This window comes from Podarcis cretensis, assembly GCF_951804945.1.
Source record: "Podarcis cretensis genome assembly, chromosome: 10".
NCBI lineage: Eukaryota > Metazoa > Chordata > Lepidosauria > Squamata > Lacertidae > Podarcis > Podarcis cretensis.
In genome coordinates, this window is record NC_137179.1 from 1,944,325 (window position 1) to 1,965,504 (window position 21,180).

Consider the following 21,180-nt stretch of genomic DNA (forward strand, 5'->3'; position numbering starts at 1 on the left):
GGCGAAGGCGGAGACCAACTAAAAATAGCAGGCGGGAGAAGCCTGTGAACGTGGGATTCAGGTGGCACCTTTTGCACCCTACTCGTGGGGAGACCCGGTTTCGGGGATCCGGAGCGATGTGGGGTGAGCGGCGCGGTGCTTCGAATTGACTGCTTCTTTCATGGAGTGAAGCCGCATTGCTGTTGCCGGAGAGTGCTGACTTTTTCCTGTGGACAATTTGATTCTAAACAACTACCCGTGAGTAGAACGGAAAATTGGATTTTTAAATGTCTTAATTTGGTACCGAAACAGGGAGGTTTCAAACAGGAAGTCCGCCTTCCCCTTTTGTAAATAGATTGAAGCAAAGAATTTGCAAGCTAAAGTCTTGGAAAGTCCTATGTAAAGGATTAAACTTCCATCGGCTAAAATCATTAAACCCCCCTTGGAGGCAGGAGAAGAGGGGGGGGAATTTTGGATTGCGTAAGCCTGCAGGAGAGAGTGAAGAAAGTTGGATCACCACCGCTCTGAACCTGGAAATGGACTGCTAGTAAGACTGACGTCTTTGGGAAAGTTCATTGACTGTGACAGTTAGTTAAATAAGAGAAATACATTGTTTTCATTGTCTCCTTCTGCGTTTAAAAAGGAGTAAAAGTAGCTGAAAATTGAAACTAATTTTACTGCTTGAACTGTGCTTAAAAGGATTGATACAAACAGAAATTGTTTCCCTCTAGAGGGAGCCTTTGAAATTGTTACAAGAGTTGGGCTGGTGGAATCTCCAGCTGCAAGAGAAAACTGTGAGATTGACCTTGGATTGCTTGAGAATGTCGACAGAAGAAGCCTTAGTGATTGCACTATGCAAGATAAGTGAGTCATTGGAACAGCTCCACAAGAAGACAGATGTGATGAATATTAAAATTGATATTTTGGGACAAAAAGTGACTAATTTGGGGACAAAAAGTGAACATCTACACAGAAACTATTCAGGAACCGATACAGGAATCTACTTTGACATGCCAAATGGTGGAGAAAGCGAGGGAGAAAGTTGTTGTTGTTGAACCTAAAGTAATACAAGTGGAGAGGGAGAGAGCCCCAGCCTTACAGAGGCAATTTGATGATTACAAGTTGTTGCCCTCTATGATTGAATTCAGAGAAAGTCATATTGGAACCCTGCTTGGACTGGAGAAGGAAAGTTGGATAGATCACCTCATGCAGGGATTTACTGACCTTTGGGATCTGGACCTGGGTCAGGAGGAAATTGGAGTTGTGGGGACCTGCAGATTTGGAGGGACTTTGAAACACGTCCTGAAATATGTTTTGGATTTTAGTTTTAACCATGGAGATGTGGATGACATGTCGAGAAGGAATAAAAACATTGTTAGGTTGGAGCTCCCCCGAGACCTACTCTTCAGCATCAAAGAAAGGAAATTAAGAACAAGATCAGCAGAAGACAAAGTAACGTGTATGTATAAATACGAAGAAGATTTGCAGAAGGGACTTGGAAAAGAGTTAAGAGCCTTGGACAGAAGATCACCAGGTTGATGGACTATATGGAATTGATGGAAATGACTGGCAGTATCCGAGACCAGGGAGAAGAGACGGTGGAAGAAGATTGGGAAAAGTTTAAAGTTTATTTACAGAAATAGGGTAAAATTAATGAGTGTTAGAAAAATGTTGGAATGAAATTATATGGCCTTAGTAGAAGTGTTATAAGGAGTTAAGCATAAATAAGTATTATAGTATTAATGGAAATAAGGTTAAAATAAGTTAAGATATTTATATGACAGAAAATAGTGAAAGATGGAAAGGATTTGCTGAAACAATTAATAGAAGTGGAATACAAAAAGGGAGGTGAGAGGAAGTTGATGAAACAAGGGAATGAAAGATAAGGCATTGAAATGGTATGATGTATGTTTTTAAATTGTTTTTGTTTTGTTTTGTTTTGTTTAATGTGTTAATGTTGTGTGGTGTATTGTTTATATATTGTATTGTATTGTTTTTTCTTTCTTTTGTTTTCTTCTTCTTTTTTTCTCCTTTTCTTTTTCTTCTTGTTTGTAAGGTTTAAAAGTAATAAATATTATTTTTTTAAAAAAAAAATGAAGAAAGAACGTTTAGATGGAGAATGAACGACTACCTTTTGGATGATCAGAAAGTAGTAGAAAATGTCCAAAAGTATCTGTCAGAGTATTTTTTGAATAATTGCAATAAGGGAACAAAAATGAACATGGTATGGGACGCCAGCAAAGCAGTGATGAGAGGATTTTTTATCCAGCAGAATGCTTTGAAAAATAAAAATAGAGAGAAGAATAAGAAGGAAATACTAAAACAGATAATGGAGAACAAACAAAAATTGATAAAGAAACCAAATAATGAGAAGATAAGACAGAGTATAAAGACCCTACAAACACAATTTGCAATGATAATAAATAAGGAAGTAGAAGGAAATATAAAAAGAATGAGACAAAGAAATTTTGAATTCACGAATAAATCAGGAAAATGGCTGGTGTGGCAGATTAAGAAAAGAAAGGAACAGAACACAGTAAATAAAATTATCATTGACGGCACAGAAATAGAAAACCCGAAAGAAATTAGAAAAGGATTCTTAGACTTCTATAGACAATTATACAAAAGTAAGGAAAAGAATAATATGAGAAAGATAGACAGATTTTTAAAGGAAAAAGAAGTGCAGAAGATCCTGACAGAGAAAAAAGATTTTTTGAACACCCCAATTGAAACTGAAGAAATAAAAGAGGTAATAAAGGAACTGAAAAAAGGAAAAGCCCCAGGACCAGATGGATTTACAGCTAGATATTATAAGGAACTGAGAAGCATCCTACTTGTACCATTGAAAGAAGTTATAAATAACATCCTAAAGAACAGTGAAATCCCGGAAACATGGAAAGAAGCCTTTATCACATTTATCCCAAAATAAGATGCGGATTTGACGCAGGTCAAAAATTATAGGCCTATTTCGTTGTTGAATACTGATTATAAAATTTTCGCGAGTATATTAGCAAAGAGAATGAAAAAAGTACTGCAAGAATTTATACATAAGGATCAAGCGGGTTTTCTTCCTGGCAGATGAAAGATAACACAAGAAACATAATAAATATATTGGAATATCTGAATGCCAGGAATGAAAAACAAGCTATCTTAATCTTTGTAGATGCTGAAAAGGCCTTTGACAATATATCATGGAACTTTATGCTAAAAAATTTAGAGTATATGGAAGTGGGTAAGGAATTTTATAATGGGATAAAGGCAATATATACAGAACAGAAAGTGAAGCTGATAGTAAACAACTATACTACAGAAGACATTAAAATAACCAAGGGTACAAGGCAGGGATGCCCATTGTCGCCATTGTTATTCATTATGGTGCTGGAAGTTTTGTTAAAATCGTTAAGAAAAAATGAAGATATAAAAGGGGTGTCTATAGGGAAAAATGAATACAAAGTTAAAGCATTAGCGGATGACCTGGTAATGAGGGTAGAAGAACCAGTGGAAAGTGTCAAAAGAATCTTAGAAGAAATAGAGCAATTTGGTCGAGTTGCAGGATTCTATCTCAACAAAAAAAAAGAAAAAAATTATTGCTATAAACATGAATCAATAATTAATTGAGGAAATACAACAAAGGACAGAGATAGAAGTGGTGAACAAAGTGAAGTATTTAGGAATATGGTTAACCCCCAAGAACATTGATTTGTTTCAAAACAACTATTTACCTGTGTGGAACCAAATAAAAAGGGATTTGGAGGTGTGGGGAAGACTGAAACTGTCCTTTTGGGGGAGAATATCTACGATAAAAATGAGTGTGCTGCCAAAGATGTTATTCCTTTTCCAATCATTGCCGATAATCAAGGGGGCATCAATCTTTAAAGAATGGCAAAAAATGATTTCAAGATATATCTGGCAGGGCAAGAAGCCAAGGATTCAGTTTAAGTTATTAACAGAGGCAAAAGAAAGAAGTGGCTTCACCCTGCCAGACTTGAAATTATATTACGAAGCATCATGCCTCTGTTGGATAAAGGAATGGATTAAATTAGAGAATGGAGAGTTGTTAGATTTAGAAGGATTTGATAACAGATTTGGTTGGCATGCATATCTATGGTATGAAAAGAAAAAAATTCACAAATGTTTCGAAAACCACATCTTTCGAAGATCATTGATAGAGGTGTGGGAGAGGTACAAAAATTTGTTGGAACCTAGACTCCCCCACTGGATTTTGCCATTAGAAGTGATGAGCGTGGAAAAAATCAATATGAGGGGGAGGTGGATAACATATGGAGAATTGGTAATAAGAGAGGGGGGAAATGGAAAATGAAAACTTATGAAGAGGTGAAAGAATCTGTTTATGACTGGTTACATTACTATCAGATTAATGAAATGTTTGAAAAAGATTGTAAAATGTGTGGGTATGAAGGCAAAGAATCAAAATTTCAAGCGGAGGTATTGAATAATGAGTATAAAAATCTGTCCAAAATGTATAAAATGTTGCTGAAGTGGCATACAAAAGATGAAGAGGTAAAGTCAGTAATAATACATCGGGCAAGAGATTTTGGTTATAATATGACGACTGGATGAAATTATGGAATGAAAGGTTAAAATTCACAGCATGTACTGCGTTGAAAGAAAATCTAATGAAAATGGTTTACAGATGGTATATAACGCCAGTTAAACTGGCTAAAATGTACAGAACATGCAATAAATGTTGGAAATGTAATGAAAAAGAAGGTACTTTCTATCATATGTGGTGGGAGTGAAAGGCTTCTGGGAAATGATATACAATGAATTGAAAAAGATGTTAAAATATACGTTTGTGAAAAAACCAGAGGCCTTCCTATTAGGAATGGTAGGAAACAAAATTAATAAGAGAGACTGTAAACTGTTTCAATACGCAGTGACTGCTGCAAGGATACTTCTGGCCCAAAGATGGAAGCAGGAAGAAATTCCAACAGTGGAAGAATGGAGAAGGAAATTGACTGAATATACAGAATTGGATAAATTGACTGGGAAGATTCGATATCAGAAAGACCAAAAGTTTATCGAGGACTGGGGGAGATTTACAGAATATCTGAAAAACATATGTGATGTACAGACAACGCTTGTTGGTTTTGAAGAGTCTCTGTGAGTTAGTAAGAAATATTGCAAAAAAGAGAGTAAGAGGAAAAGGAGTTCTAAAAGGCAATATTATGTTTAGAAATGCGTTAACAAATAGAAATTTTACGAAAGATTGACAGAGAAACTGAGGGAAGTCAAAAAGTGAAGAATGAGTGTTAATGTGTTGACTGTATAAAATTGTTTGGAAAATGAATAAAAATTATTTTTTTTAAAAAAAAAAGAAGATTCCCCAAACTTTACTACCATTCCAGATACAGACTTCCTGTCGTCCAGATTCGCCCAGTCCCTATCTGTGCAACACGTGAGCTTGGCGTCACCTGTAGCTGAAAGTTTGAGCAGGATGTCTCTGGTATCCTGCAGGTATCTCAGCACCCGCTTAATACCATTCCAGGCATTTACACTGGGTTTTGTTGCTTCCTGGCTAAGCAGATTGGTAGCAAAAGCAATGTCCAGCCTGCTCCACTGGGAAAGATACAACAGACTACCCAGAGCTGACTGAAAGATCTCAGCATTCTCGAACTCAACGCGTTCTCCTAGCTGACTGTCTTTCATGTAGCTTGTCTCCATGGGTGTCCTAATCCCTGCACAATCAGACATTCTTAAATTCTCAAGCAACTGCTTAATCTTGCCTTTCTGACTGAGCAAGAAGCTTCCATCTTCAGACCTGTCTATCTGTACCCCTAGGTAGACCTACACTGCACCCAGGTTCTTGAGTTGAAAATGTTTTCCAAGCTCTTTGGCAAACTTCTGCACCTGTTTGTCTGCCCTTGAGACATGAATTATGTCATCTACAAACACCAAGACCAGTTCTTGTGACTCTCCTGACCCTTTTGGGTACAGGCAGCTGTCAGCAAGACTCTTCTTGAAACCTAACTACTCTAAGGCTTCATTCAGACGCAAGTTCCAAGTCCTGGCCAACTGTTTCAGTCTGTAAATTGACTTGTGAAATATCCACACAGCATCCAGCCTTCAAACCCTGGAGGAGGAAGCATGTACAGATCCTACTGGAGGTCTGAGTTCAAATAGGCCACATCCACATCAAAGTGATGCACCTGAAAACCTCTTTGTGCAGCAATGACTAAGAGCATGCAAAGAGTTTCACTCCTGGAAGTGGGAGCATATACCTCAGTGTAATGCTGCCCCTTCCGTTGTGTGAAACCTCTGGCTACTAACCTAGCCTTGTACTGTGGTTCCCCTGTTGCTACAGGGAACCAGGCAGAGGGCCTTCTCGGTAGTGGCCCCCGCACTGTGGAACGCCCTTCCAGCAGATGTCAAAGCGATAAACAACTACCTGACATTCAGAAGACATCTTAAGGCAGCCCTGTTCATGGAAGTTTTTAACATGTGATATTTTACTGTATTTTTGGTTTTTATGGAAGCCGCCCAGAGTGGCTGGGGAGGCCCAGCCAGATGGGCGGGGTATAAATAATAAATTATTATTATTATTATTATTATTATTATTATTATTATTATTGCTGTGGGTTTAAGACGATAAACCCAGTGACCGCTCATGGCCTGCTTGCCCACCAGCAGCGTCTTGAGGGAGAACACACCCAGAGACTCCATCGAGCCTATCTCCTGCATTGCCTCATGCCATTTCCTGGCTTCTTCCTGAGGCAGTTTCTGAACATCCTCAAAACTCTCAGGTTCACATTGAGCCATACCTACCCACACGTTTGTGACTGCAAACCTGTCTGGGGGTTTACCTTTAGTTGTGAGAGCGGAACGTCTCAGCACTACTTCAGGTACCCCCTCTGACCCGCTAGGGCCAGTCAGAACTCCTTGCTGTCAGAGAATTCCCCCTCTGACTTACTGTGCCTTCTGGACTTCTCAGCTGGACCTGTGGGTGAGGAAAGAGCACTTCTCTGTTTGGATAGGCAAATCTTGGTCTCTGGCTCATACCCACAGAAAATCATCTTTTGGGACCTAGGGCCACCCTTTCTGCGCTTGGCCTTTGGCACAAGGACCCAAGCCTTGCAGCCAAACACATGGAAGAAATGCACCTTGGGCTTCTTGATGTGGAGCAGAAAATAGGGTGTGTCCCCTACAATAAAACAGAAAGAATGATTCAAAGTGAATGAAGCGTTCCACCATGCTTCCCCCCAAAACCTCTGGGGGAGCCCAGCATCAAAAAGCAAAGTTGCGGATATCTCCTGAAGCATTCTGTTCCTGCATTCTGCAACACCATTCTGTTGGGGACTGTGCACGACAGTCAACCTATGGCGTTTCCCCTTCTGGCAGAAGAAACTCTGCAGCACAGACCTGGTGAACTCCCCACCGCGATCAGTCTGAAAGCTCTTAACACGCAATGAGTATTGCAACTCAACTGCTGTTATTCAGTCTCTCACTATTGATGCAGCCTCACTCTTGTGTTTGATTGTAAAAAAACCAGCCATTTCGTGAAAAATCATCCACCAGAGAAAGAGCAAAATTGGCCCCACCCAGACTGGCCACTGGCATAGGGCCACACAAATCTGCGTGCACCAGTTCAAAGGGTTTGGTGGTTACTCTGCCAGACCTAGGATAAGAACACGTTTTCACTTTTGCCTGTTTACAGGCCCTGCAATCAAGAAATTTGGCACATGACTTCATTTTGCACCCCTCAGTGCACTCTGGGATCTTCTTCATGAATTCCCAGTTCACGTGACCCATTCTTCTGTGCCAAAGATGGTGGCATGCATCATGGACTGGAACATTGGCACATTGAGCTTGTGCTGCCTCAGTAGTACTCGGACCTGCAAGAGAGGTTTGTAGCGCAAACAGCCTATCTTTGCATTCCACACTGATCAGCTGTCGCCCACCCCTGGAAATGAGACATGTTATTCTCAAAACAAACTCTGAAACCATCAGCAACAAGAGCAGAAATAGATAATGTAATGGTTGTGAGGGGGTTACTTGTGCGTAAATTGCCTTAAGTTCAGTTAGATTGTTTGCTTAACCATGTTCAGGGTTAAAGCTCGCCCTCCGTGACCTGTTAGTCACTTGCAGAATCCGTCAGTGGGTGTTTCTTGAATCTCTTCCAGCATAAAAGCTGCTTGACCCCAAGTCTCCTCCTATGTTCCCTGCGCGGAACGCATCTGCGCAGGTAAGGGGAAGGCAGGGGCGTGCCAGCGCTCTCTCCGCTAGTTTCGGTTGAAGGGTCTTGGAGCTCTGACACCGCTTCCTCCATCTCCCTCTCCTCTCTATTGGTGTCACGCTGAAATCCTTCCCCCCTGCTGGTTCCCTCTCCGGCATCGCTCTGGAGCCCTGCCTCCGCTTCTCGCTCTGATGTCAGTTCCCTGACAGATAACAAACAGCAGGACAATTCGGGGACAACGTAAGCCTCAATCGACTCCTGTAAGAAAGAACAAGACAGTGAGCCAGACATAGTCAAAGCACATTTGCTTCCATCTGCAAGGCAAACTCCCCCCAGATTTTACAGAGGTGCAGTTACACAAAAAACCACCAGAGAGCACTAGGTGGTGTGATGCTCCACTGTCCATCACAAAGGTCAGCACGTTGCCCTGGTCACAGTCCTTGATTGTTGCCATGGAAGCTGCCAAGTGCCTTTGCTCCAAACCATCTCTGCCAGTTCCCCTTTTTCTCGGCTTCCCACGCTTTGCAGATGTGCTAATCTGGTAGTTGCCATGGGAGATGACCTTGAATACTTCTGGTGCCTCTACCGGACAGTCTGTGATGGCCTGGGAATCCGATTCAGAGGCTGAACCAGAGGAATCCCAGCCTGCACAGGAGTCCCCGCCTCCAGGGCCGGCTGAACTGGGGCAGGGCCTTGATTCTGAAGCGCCTGCACCTGTGCCGGATCCTCAGGAGCAGGCACCAGGTGAATCCAGTATGGCTCCGGAGGTGGTTGAGGACTCAGTGCCTACAGGTGAGTCTCCCCCTGGGCCCAGTAACCCTTCAGCCTCTCCGGAACTGCAGAGACTCAGGGCAGAGAGGCGAAGGGAACTGGTTTCTCCCAGGAGGAGTGCTCGCCTTAAGGCCAGGAGAGGTGGGTCTCCTGGGGGCCGGGACTGCCCCTGGCCTCAGAGAAGATAAAGGCCAATCAGCCCGGTCCCAGGTTGCGGGAGCAACGTCGTTGATGAGCTGTTTCGGCCAGCATCCAGTCCTGTTCCCCCAGAGTTCCTGTCCTTGCCCGGCTTCTCACTGTGGACCCTGCTTCGCCCAAGGAGGACTGTCTGCCGACCCTCAACTCAGGTCCTGGACCACGCCCCACAGTAACCTCCTCCCGGACCAGCACAATCCCTCACAAGATAGGAGCGGGACCTGCATCTGTAGCAACGTCTCGAAGCAAAAGCTTTCACAGTGTCTCCACTCCTCCCTGCACCCCCACTCTTGGATGCAGGACAGCCTGGGCCTGCTCGAACCCCTGCTCTCTGTCTACGGGCCTCTTCATCACATAGCCTCCCTGAGACAAAGAAGCAGCTCCCAGAAACGTGGCCCTTGGCTCCCGCTGTGGTTTCACAAATCCTCTCCGGCACCTGCCAAGCAGGCTGAGCCGTCTTGAGACCCTCAAGGTGGTGCAACAGCAAAGCGTCCACATTAGCCCTCAGCATACACAGCACCCACTGATCTCTCTTCAGAGCAGCCTCCACGTCTGCTGCAGCAGCTCCATTTGCAGCCTGGATCAGTGGGGCTTGTGTGCAGTGCCAGAGCCCTTTGGCCAGAAGCCATGCCCTCATTCTTCTGGACCAGTACTCCCAATTCTGCCCATTGAGCCTTTCAAAAGGGACATTAAAGGTCTCCTGAAGCTCTGCCATCTCCTCCCCCAGACATTAGTACTCACGCTAGCCAGCTTCAAGGGGATGCTTCCTTCAGCAAGATCCTTTCTTCCCAGTGAGCACTCTGCCTTGCCTTAAAAGGCACGCAGCATAGCAGAAGCTCCAGCTGGATTTCTCTGTGGCTCTTTAAGGACACAGGCACAGCGCAGGCTTCGCAGAAAGCTCTCTTGCCTTTGGAGCGTGACTAGTCCATAACCTGTAAATATTGCTCAGGGTGAAGGTCCGGCAGGCTTCCGTTGTGTATCTCTGCTCCTTTGGACCTCTGAGCACAGCACAGTAAAACACAGTGAATTGGCCTTCTGCCTTCGGTGTGTGCATAGTATGCATAAATCAAGATTCCACTCAGCTTCTTTATACGCTAGAAGCTTTATTTACAGCAGCAATAAATTCAGCCAGTTTCCGGAGAGAAAGGCATCCTCCGTCCCAGACAAAAATGGAAGTACAGACAGAACAAAGAAATAAATCCCGGATGTAGATCTCTCCACCCCTCAAAGGCAGGACGATGGAACTGAGCTGTTTAACCCTGTAAGCTCTGGTTCCCTGCACAGTTGGGGAAGGGTCCCACAGATTTACACTTGCTCATGAACCTACCAATCCCATCTCTTCCCACTCACACAACTCACCGCAACAGAGTACAAGACTCAGCATCCAAGCACAATGCACAAGCACTGGTGGTTTTGTTTCTGTATTTGTTTTTTATTGACAATATTTATATGCCACCCAACAGCAACATTTTCTGGGTCACTTACATATTTATTATTTATACCCCAGCCATTCTGGGCAGCGCCCAAAATAATATTAAAGGCACGATAAAACATCAAACATTATAAACTTCCCTAAATAGGGCTACCTTCAAGTGTCTTCTAAAAGTCAGATAGTCGTTTATTTCCTTGACATCTAATGGGAGGGCATTCCACAGGGTGGGTGCCACTACTGAGAAGGCCCTGCTGCTGGTACAACATCCATGTTGAGATAGGGCAGATGCCCACTATTTGTATTTTCTGGAAACAACTGAAGATACTCTTCTTCTGGCAAGCTTCTTCACGCAGTTGGGGAAGGGTCCCACAGATTTATACGTGTTCATGAACCTACCAATCCCACCTCTTCCCACCCACCTAACTCACCGCAACAGAGTACAGTGGTACCTCACAAGACGAATGCCTCGAAAGACGGAAAACTCGCAAAACGAAAGAGTTTTTCATTTTTTGAGTTGCTTTGCAAGACGGATTTCCCTATGGGGTGGCTTCGCAAGATGAAAATGTCTTGCAAGTTTGTTTCCTTTGTCTTGCAAGTTTGTTTCTTTTTCTTAAAACCGTGCATTCACTTCGAGGATCAACTCATAGCACGCAGTGTGGTAGCCTTTTTTGAGGTTTTTGAAGACTTTGGTGATCTTTGAAGCTTTCCCAAAGTCCGTGCTTCGCAAGACGAAAAAATCGCAAGATGAAAAACTCGCGGAACGAATTAATTTTGTCTTGCGAGGCACCACTGTACAAGATTTGGCTTAACTCAGCATCCAAGCACAATGCACAAGCACTTTTTTTGTTTGTGTATTTGTGTATTTGTTTTTTATTGACAATATTTATTTGACACCCAACAGCAACATTTTCTGGGTCACTTACATTAAAAAGAAACACAGATGTGAGCAACAAAATATAAAGCTTTAGTCATAACAAAAGCTGTCAGCGGCAACAGAAAATAAATGAAGATTTTAAAATGTATTTTCCAAGTTTCTCTGGGGAAACAAAATGGCTTTATATATTTATATTAGCTGGCCCCAAAGGCCACATGGTGGAGATGAGGGTGTCAACCTCCAAGGAGTAGCCTGCTCTGGGGTGGTTGTAGTTCACCAATCCACTTCCGAAGTAGAGGACGACCACTATCATGTGGGAGAAGGTCTTGCGCTGCCCCGGTGTTGCAGCAGATCCGCGAGATGGAAGCCAAGATGTAGACATAGGAGATGACGACTACCAGGAATGGGCCCCGGCCCATAAAGATGGTGGTTATGTGAACGACAATTTTGCTGATGCGCTTGTTCCAGCAGGCAATTTTCAGCCGTGGTGGGAGGTTGCAGAAGATGTGGTGGATCTGGAAGGCCCCATAGAAGTGTAAATTGGAGGCCAAGGCTATGTGGACCACTGAGTCCGGGAAGACCACGACCCAGACGATGGTGGCTAGCTGCATGCACACACCCGTGCTCATGAGGTATGAGTAATGCAAAGGCTGGCAAATGGAGGCATAGCGATTGTATGCCATGGTGGCCAACAGCCAGCACTCAGAACCCAAGAAAGCCATCAGGAAGAACATCTGGGCCAGGCACGGGTGGTAGGAGATGGTGTGGCGGCGTCAGAGGAGGTTGGCCAAAATGCTGGGGACTGTGACGGAGGAGTAGCAAACGTCCATGCAAGACAAATGGCTGAGGAAGAAGTACATGGCGCTATGAAGGTGGGGATCCAGGAGGATCAGGCCGACTATGGTGAGGTTCCCCAACAGGGTGACCAAGTAGATCACCAAGAACACCAGGAACAGGTAGGTCTGACCATGCGTGATCCCAGAGAAGCCCAGAAGAACAAACTCCGTCACCTGGGTCCAGTTGCTGCTGCCAGCCATGGGAAACGCGGAGATTATCTGCAGAGAAAGAAGGATGGCGCTTGAGGGAAAGGCTGCCAGGCAGAAAAGGAAAACAGAGGAAGTTCCTGAATTGTGGGGAGTTAGACTAGAGGACCTTTGGAGGACCCTTTACAACGCTACAGTTCTGTGATTCTATGATCGTAAGCGGTCTTCTACCCACTCAGACCATTGATTCATTTAATTCAGTGTTGTTGTTAATTAACCTTCTTAGTCTCTTGTCACCCAAATGTCTCCAAGTGACTTATGGCAAAGGAAAATTATGCAATACATAATACCATGTGGAGAAGGGGGGGAGTCATATATTGATATTTCACTTAAAATTCTATTGGAGGGGAGGGGAAACCAGCCATATAAACAGGAGGAGCATCTCCACCTCCATCGTTCCACCCAGACACTGAGGTCCAGCGCCGAGGGCCTTATGGTGGTTCTCTCTCTGTGAGAAGCCAAGTTACAGGAAACCAGGCAGAGGACTTTCTCGGTAGTGGCACCTGCCCTGTGGAATGCCCTCCCACCAGATGTCAGAGAAAATAGCTACCAGACTTTTAGAAGACACTGTGGTATAGAGCAGCAGAAATGAGATTCAAACTATCTTCCGGCAGTTCAGAACCTTCCTCAGTGCTTCCTTCACCTCCTTATTGCGGAGGCTGTAGATGAGGGGGTTCAGCATGGGGGTGACGATGCAGAACATCGCGGGGATCAGTGTGTCTATCTCCAGAGAGTAGCCGGTGCTTGGGCGGTTGTAGTTTAGGAACCCGTTTCCGACACAGAGGGTGACCACAACCAAGTGTGAGGCGCAGGTGGAGAAGGCTTTCTTCCTGCCAGTGTTGGAGTGAATCCTCAGAATGGAGGCCAAGATGTAGAAATAGGAGAAGATGATGAAGAGGAAGGGAGCCAGGCCCACAAAGATGCTGGTGATGTGAGTGGCCAATTCATTGATGCTCGTATCACTGCAGGCAATTTTCAACAGCGGGGGCACATCGCAAAAGATTTGGGGAATCTGGTTGGCTTCACAGAAGCGAAGCTTGGTGGCCAACACAGTGTGAATCGCTGAGTCCAGGAAGCCCCAGACCCAGGAGGCCACAGCGAGATAGACGCACAGCCTGTTCCTCATGAGACGGCTGTAGTGCAATGGCTGGCAAATGGCGGCATAGCGGTCATAGGCCATGATGGCTAACAGGGCAGGCTCACATCCAAAAAACCCGACCAGAAAGAATGTTTGTGCCATGCACTGGTTGTAGGAGATGGTGTGACTCTGGTGCAGGAGGTTCATCAGGATCTTTGGCACGACGACAGATGAACCACAAATGTCCAAGCAAGACAGGTGACTGAGGAAAAAGTACATGGGGCTGTGAAGGCGCGAATCCATCAGGACCACGATTAATATCATGAGGTTGCCCGTGACGATGGCCAGATAGGCAGCTAGGAACACCAAGAAGAGGAAGACTTGGTCTCCTGGGGCTCTGGAGAGGCCCCAGAGGATAAACTCTTCTACCTGTGTTTGATTTTCTGCTTCCATGAGGAAGGAAAGAGGAGGATCTGAGAAGAGAGAAAAGTGACATTGAAGGAAGCCTAATAGTAGTCATCCTGTTATAAACAGATATCTGTCCCACCAACATTCTTTTTCATGTTTTCTAGGTAAATATAGAGCCAGATCCATACCTTTAAAACACAGTTGGGAGACTTCCGGTTGGTCGCCCGGTAATGGCAGTCAGGAGCTCTTTCGGCTGAAAGAGCCCCAGCACATTGAAGCAAGGGGAGACCACGAGAGCATTGTGGTTTCCCCCAAAAACCCTCAGATTGGGCATTCTGAGGACCTGGAGGTCCAGCAGGTGCCTTTTGTGACTCTCCTGCTCCCCAGTAAACTCGTAAGAGCTCTGAGAGCGAGCGGGGTCGGAGACGCGGCACAGCGGAAAAGACTGCTTCCTTCACTGTGCGAAGCTCCAAGACTGGCGATTGTGAGCAGCCAATTTCTTCTTTTAAAAAAGGACTTAAAATTCAGAACTGTTAGTAAAGCAAAAGTCTTAATTTGAAAATTTGATCAGTGAAAAAAGGGGCTTAAAAACGGAGGTCGGTCCCTTTTGTTGGAAGAAACTGGAATCAGTGTGCAAAGACCGAAGCCTAAACAGAAAAAAGAACTTTGAAACTTTGCAGGCAAAATCCCCCCCCCCCCTTTAAGGAGGATAAGGGGAAAATTGTTTTTTGAAAATATAAACTTTGTGTGATTGTTACTGAGGAAAAAGCCTCCTTCAATCTGCAGCGGACCTCCCGGGAGGAAGGCTAGACTCCATTGTGACGTCACAATGGAAGAGGAAACATTTAATCTAAGTTTGCACTGACTCTGCTAAATTGTGTCCTGCGGCTATCCTGACATATTTTTAAGTAGCTAAAAGTGTCCTCTCCCTTCAGGACTGTTTATAATTGTTACAAGGAAAAAGAAAGGGATTTAAAATTTTTCTTTTCCTCTCTCAGTTTGTTCCTAAAGAACAGGGGGGCTGCTGTCTGTCTAGTTGGGCTGGCACCTGTGGGACTAGTGGAGGGAACTTGTTTTTCTCTCTCATTACATCAAGTTGTGGTACTGACCTTGAAATTCCTGAGTTACTATGTGTGCTGACAAAACAAGACGTGGCTCAAAGAATCCACCCTTTGAGGAATCGGTTATGACAATACTGAATGATATTAGAGACGGCTTAAATCATAATACAGCAACCATAGAAAAGTTGGACAAAAGATTTGAAGCTTTAAGTACTGAACTGAAAGAAGTTAAGTCTGAGATTACTACACATGATACAAGGTTGGCACAGCTTGAGACAGTCAGAGTGCCAGATCTGGAAAGATTACAAAATACAAATGCAAATTCAATTGCTTTTCTTCAAATGAAGGAAAAGGAATCCCACTTAAGATTGAAGGGGGTCCTGCATCTGGATGAAGAGAAACTCAGGGAATCTTTGACGGATTTTTTTGTGGCATGGTGGGACTTGAAAAAGGAAGAAGTTGAGTCATGGATAGAAAAAGCCTATAGATTTGGGCCTAAAAAGGACACAAAAATAACTTATGACTGAATTTAAGACCAAGGAACAAAGAGATATTATTCTGGGACACCACTATAAAAAAGGCCTAAAAATACAGGACAAATCTATTGAAATACCTAGGGGTCAATATGACTGCCAAGAATGTGAATTTATTTAAGGATAACTATGAAAAATGTTGGATGGAAGTGAAAAAGGATTTAGAAATATGGTCAAATCTGAAGCTATCATTGCTAGGTCGAATTGCTGAGATAAAAATGAATGTACTGCCAAGGATGTTGTTTTTGTTTCAAACATTGCAAATTTTGGATGAAATGGATTGTTTCAAGAAGTGGCAGAGAGATATTTCTAGATTTGTCTGGCAGGGCAAGAAACCTCGAATAAAATTTAAGATACTAACTGATGCTAAAGAAAGAGGTGGATTTGCCCTGCCAGACCTTAAACTTTATTATGAATCAGCCGCTTTTTGCTGGCTGAGAGAATGGCTGCTTCTTGAAAACACTGACGTGCTGGATCTAGAAGGGTTTAACAACGTATTTGGGTGGCATGCATATTTGTGGTATGATAAGGTCAAAGCACATAAAGCGTTTAAAAACCATATTGTCAGAAAAGCACTATTTAACATCTGGATAAGATATAAGGACTTACTCGAAAATAAAACCCCAAGGTGGTTGTCACCAATGGAAGCGAAGGCTCAGAAAAAGCTCAATATGGAGGCCAAATGGCTGAAATAATGGGAAATTTTGGAACAAGAGGGAGATAGATTAAAACTACAGAGTTTTGAAAAACTAAAAAAAAAATAGAGTGCAAGATTGGCTCCATTACTATCAAATAATGGAGGCATATAATCTGGACAAAAAAATTGGCTTCCAGGTGGAAAAATCAAAATTGGAAATAGAACTGTTAGATCCCAAAAGTAAGAACTTGTCAAGAATGTATAACTTGCTGTTGAAATGGAACACTCAGGATGAAATGGTGAAATCAGCTATGATTAAATGGGCACAAGATGTTGGACATAATATTATGATACATCTATTGTGCTCTTTAAAGAAGTTCCTCAGCAATTCCTCAGCTTGAGATCGAATTACACAGAATTGACAAACATCCTGAGAAGGAAAAGCATCTTTTTTAGGTGGGAATTCCCAGAGGGCCTGTCTTTCAGATTTGAAGGAAGAAAGCAAAGGATTAAGACTGTGGGAGAGAAAGACAGATTTCTGCAGAAGTACACTGTGGAATTGGGACTGCAAAGCCCACAGGTGTCAGGGGCAGAAATGGCATCCCCGTAATTCGACATTATGGCTTTGAGAATTTATTCTTGGAACGTAAATGGTTTAAACTCTCCTCAAAGAAGGAGACAGGTTTCTCATGAGCTGGAAAAACAGAATTTGCAGGAAACACACACCACAATATTACATAGAAAAATTCTAATAAATAAAAGATCTGGACAAGAATTTATTTCTTTGGATAAAGTTAAAAAAAGAGGAGTGGTTTTCTATATAAAAGAAAAATGGAATCCAAAATTGATTTTTAAAGATGAGGAGGGAAGACACATAGCAGTGGAAATTACTGCACAGGGCGAAAAATATTTGTTATTAGGTATCTATGGACCTAATGATGGCAAAGCGGAATTCTTTAAGAATTTGGAAACAAGCCTTCTGAAATACTTGGACTATAAACTAATGGGAGATTTGAATGGAGTGGCATCTACTTTGATGGATAGGACTCAGAGACAAAAGATTTCGAACAAGACTACCCAAGACTTTCTTTGATATAACTGATAAATTTGATCTGTCAGACATATGGAGAGTCAGAAATCCAACTGAAAAAGACTTCACTTTTTTCTCAGATGCAAACCAATCATTTTTGAGACTTGACTACCTATGGTTATCCAGAGACTTGGTTCCCAAGGTACTAAAAACTGAAATTTGCCCTAAAACTTGCTCTGACCACAGTGCAGTTTCTGTGCAACTGAAGATGTTTGTAGAGGGCTCCTTCAGATGGAGAATGAATGATGATTTGTTGAGAAGTACTTTGTAACTAAAGCCCAAAAAACCCTAAAGGATTATTTTGAACTTAATATGAACCAAGGAATGGAAACAAGGGTTATTTGGGATGCCAGCAAAGCAGTAATGACAGGATTCCTTATCCAGCAAAATTCAATTAGGAAAAAGATACAAAATGAGCAAAAAGATAAAATTTTGGATCAACTAAATGAGAAAGAGCAGAAGCTCAGAGGAAATTTAAAAAATTGCAGATACAAAAAGAAATTAAAGCTCTTCAGATTCAATATTCACAGATTATAAACGAAGAAATGAATGGAAATTAAAGAGGATGAGACAAAGGAAATTTGAATCGGCAAACAAATGTGGGAAACTTTTAGCCTGGCAAATGAAACAAATGAAAAGAGGCAAAAGCAAAGTACTATCACAAATATCGTAACAGAAGGAAAATATTGTGGAGAACCCTGCTGGCATAAGAAAATGTTTTTTATAAATACTACAAGAAACTGTACAAAAAGGATAAAGAGTGAAAATTGAGCAATTTATTCAAAATAATGGTTTGCAGAAGATTCCAGAGGATAAAAAGATCCTACTAAATGGGTCGATTACAAGACAGGAAGTGGAACATGCAATAAATTTAATGCAATTTGGCAAGGCACCAGGACCAGATGGTCTATCAGCAAAATATTATAAGACACTGAAGGACTGGCTTATCCAACCTATGGTAGAAGTATGTAATCTGATTCTATGTGAGGGAAAAGCACTTGAAACCTGGAAGAAAGCTTATATTACTCTGATTCCCAAACAGGACTAAGATAGATCCAATGCCAAGAACTATAGACCAATCTCCTTACTTAATGTGGATTATAATTTTTTTGCAAATATATTAGCTAACAGGCTTAAGAAGGTTTTATCTGAATATATACACAAGGACCAGGCAGGATTTCTGCCTGGAAGATATATGAAAGATAATATTAGGAATGTGGTTGACATTCTGGAAAAGTTGGAAGCAAGAAAGAATTGTAAATCAATGTTAATGTTTATTGATGCAGAGAAAGCATTTGGCAACGTATCTTGGAGTTGTATGTTAAATAAGTTAGAAAGTATGGGGGTTGGTCAATATTTTTAAAATGGTATCAAAGCGATCTATCAGGAACAAAAAAGCTAAAATCATTGTGAATAATGTGGTATCGGAGGAAATGAGAATTGAGAAGGGAACCAGGCAAGGGTGGTTCCACTTTCCCCTCTGCTGTTTATTTCAGTCCTGGAGGTCCTGCTAAGTATGATTAGAAAAGATGAACAAATTAAGGGTATAACAGTAGGATCCAAACAATATAAATTAAAAGCCTTTGCGGATGATCTAGTACTGACGTTACAAGATCCAGACTCCAGTGCAGTAAAAGCACTGGAGTTGATACAGGAATTTGGGCAGGTAGTGGGATTTAAGTAAAATCAAATCAAAACCAAAGTATTGGAGAAAAATCTAGGTGATGATGAAAGAAAACTACTACAAGAAAAGACGGGCCTGGATTTTGTTAGAAAAATGAAGTATCTGGGTGTAAACCCGTCTGGGAAAAAATTGAATTTATACAAAGATAATTATGACAAATTATGGAATGAGATAAAGAGAGATTTAAAGATTTGGTGAAATTTGATACTGTCACTAATGGGCCGAATTTCACTGGTTAAGATGAATGCATTGCCAAAGATGGTATTTTTGTTTCAAGTCCTCCCAATCATAGACAATGTGAAATGTTTTAAAGAATGGCAGAAAGCTTTATCTAGATTTATCTGGCGGGGGGGGGGGGACCCAGAATCAAATATAAACTACTTACAGACTCCAAAGAAAGAGGGGGATTCTCCCTGCCAGATCTGAAAGTTTATTTTGAGGCTGCTGCTTTTTGCTGGATGAAAGACTGGATAAAATTAGAAGACAGTGATGTTTTAGATGTTTTAGATGTTTTTAGCAATGGCTCCAAACTACAAGAAAGAAGATTCCACCTAAACATTAGGAAGAACTTCCTGACAGTAAGAGCTGTTTGACAGTGGAATTTGCTGCCAAGGAGTGTGGTGGAGTCTCCTTCTTTGGAGGTCTTTAAGCAGAGGCTTGACAACCATATGTCAGGAGTGCTCTGATGGTGTTTCCTGCTTGGCAGGGGGTTGGACTCGATGGCCCTTGTGGTCTCTTCCAACTCTATGATTCCTATTCTATTCTATTCTATTCTAGATTTAGAGGGTTTCGATAACTTGTTTGGATGGCATGCATATTTATGGTATGATAAAGTAAAGGCCCATAATGCTTTCAAAAATCATGTAATTAGGAAATCTCTGTATAATGTATGGATAAAATATAAAGATCTTTTAGAAAGGAAGACGCCCAGATGGCTTTCACCGATGGAGGTGAAGGCCCAGAAAAAATTAAATATGGATATCAAGTGGTTGAGGTATTCAGATTTACTATTAGAGGAGAAAGAGAGTTATAATTTAAAACCATTTGATCAAGTTAAGGACAAGATAAATTGGTTACATTACCATCAGATTAATAAATTGTATAAGTTAGATAAGAAAAATGGATTTGCTTTTGAAAAATCTAAGTTGAAAACGGAGTTGTTGGATTCCAAAGTTAAAAATTTGTCTAATATGTATAATTTACTGCTGGAGTGGCATACAAAAGATGGACAAGTTAAATCAGTAATGATCGATTGGGCAAGAGATGTAGGACATAATATAATGTTTGAAGACAGGGAAAGATTGTGGAAGAAAGGGGTCAAGTTCACTGCATGTACGATATTAAAGGAAAATATTATGAAAATGATGTATAGATGGTACTTAACTCCTGTAAAATTAGCCAAGATGTATCATAATAGTGATAATCTCTGTTGGAAATGTAAAGAAAAAGAAGGTACCTTTTTCATATGTGGTGGACCTGCCCCAAGGTGAAAGACTTCTGGGAGAAGATTTATAATGAACTGAAAAAAATGTTGAAATATACATTTATTAAGAAACCAGAGGCCTTTCTTCTTGGAATAACAGGTTTGGAACTGCCCAAGAAAGATGTTAAATTATTTTAGTATGCCACAACTGCTGCTCAAATTTTATAAGCTAAGAATTGGAAAACACAAGAAGTACCAACAGTGGAAGATTGGCAGATGAAGATGATGGACTTTACGGAGCTAGCTGACCTGACTGGAAGAGTACGTGACCAGAAGGAGGAGGACTACCAGGAAGAATGGATGAAATTTATAAACTATTTAGTTAAACATGCTAAATTATCTTAATTGGAAAGCTTGCAGTTACCAGATAGGCGTAGGATTTAAATATGTAATGTGATGAACTAATATGTTTAAAGTTGAATGGTTAAGAAAGAAAGATGTTAAGTGATTACCGGTAAGTTACATTTTTAAGAATTTAGGTTTTGGAAAACCGTTAAAATGATATACACTGAAATTCAACCAGGGGGATACGAGGAAGTCACTTAACAATGTTATGAAGTTCGGTTTAATTACGGTGGAGATGTATGTTTGTCTGTCTGTTTGTTTGTTTATTTGTTTGTTTGTTTTAAAAAAAATCTGGGAAATTAATAATTTTTTTTGAAAAAAAATAAAAATAAAACACAGTTGGAGTGCATGGTTTCTTGCTTTACAGAAACAA

The 21,180-nt window shown here is 41.8% G+C and overlaps 1 protein-coding gene across 1 annotated transcript; it reads right to left on the reverse strand.

The window, feature by feature from the left end:
- Positions 1–12,459: 12,459 nt before the first annotated feature.
- LOC307224721 (olfactory receptor 5V1-like) lies at positions 12,460–14,019 on the reverse strand (the record flags this gene model as incomplete). Its single annotated transcript, XM_079991777.1, has 2 exons — positions 12,460–12,500; positions 13,039–14,019. One exon carries the CDS (start codon positions 14,017–14,019, stop codon positions 13,084–13,086), a length of 936 nt encoding a protein of 311 aa, XP_079847903.1. The 3' UTR covers positions 12,460–12,500; positions 13,039–13,083.
- Positions 14,020–21,180: the final 7,161 nt, after the last annotated feature.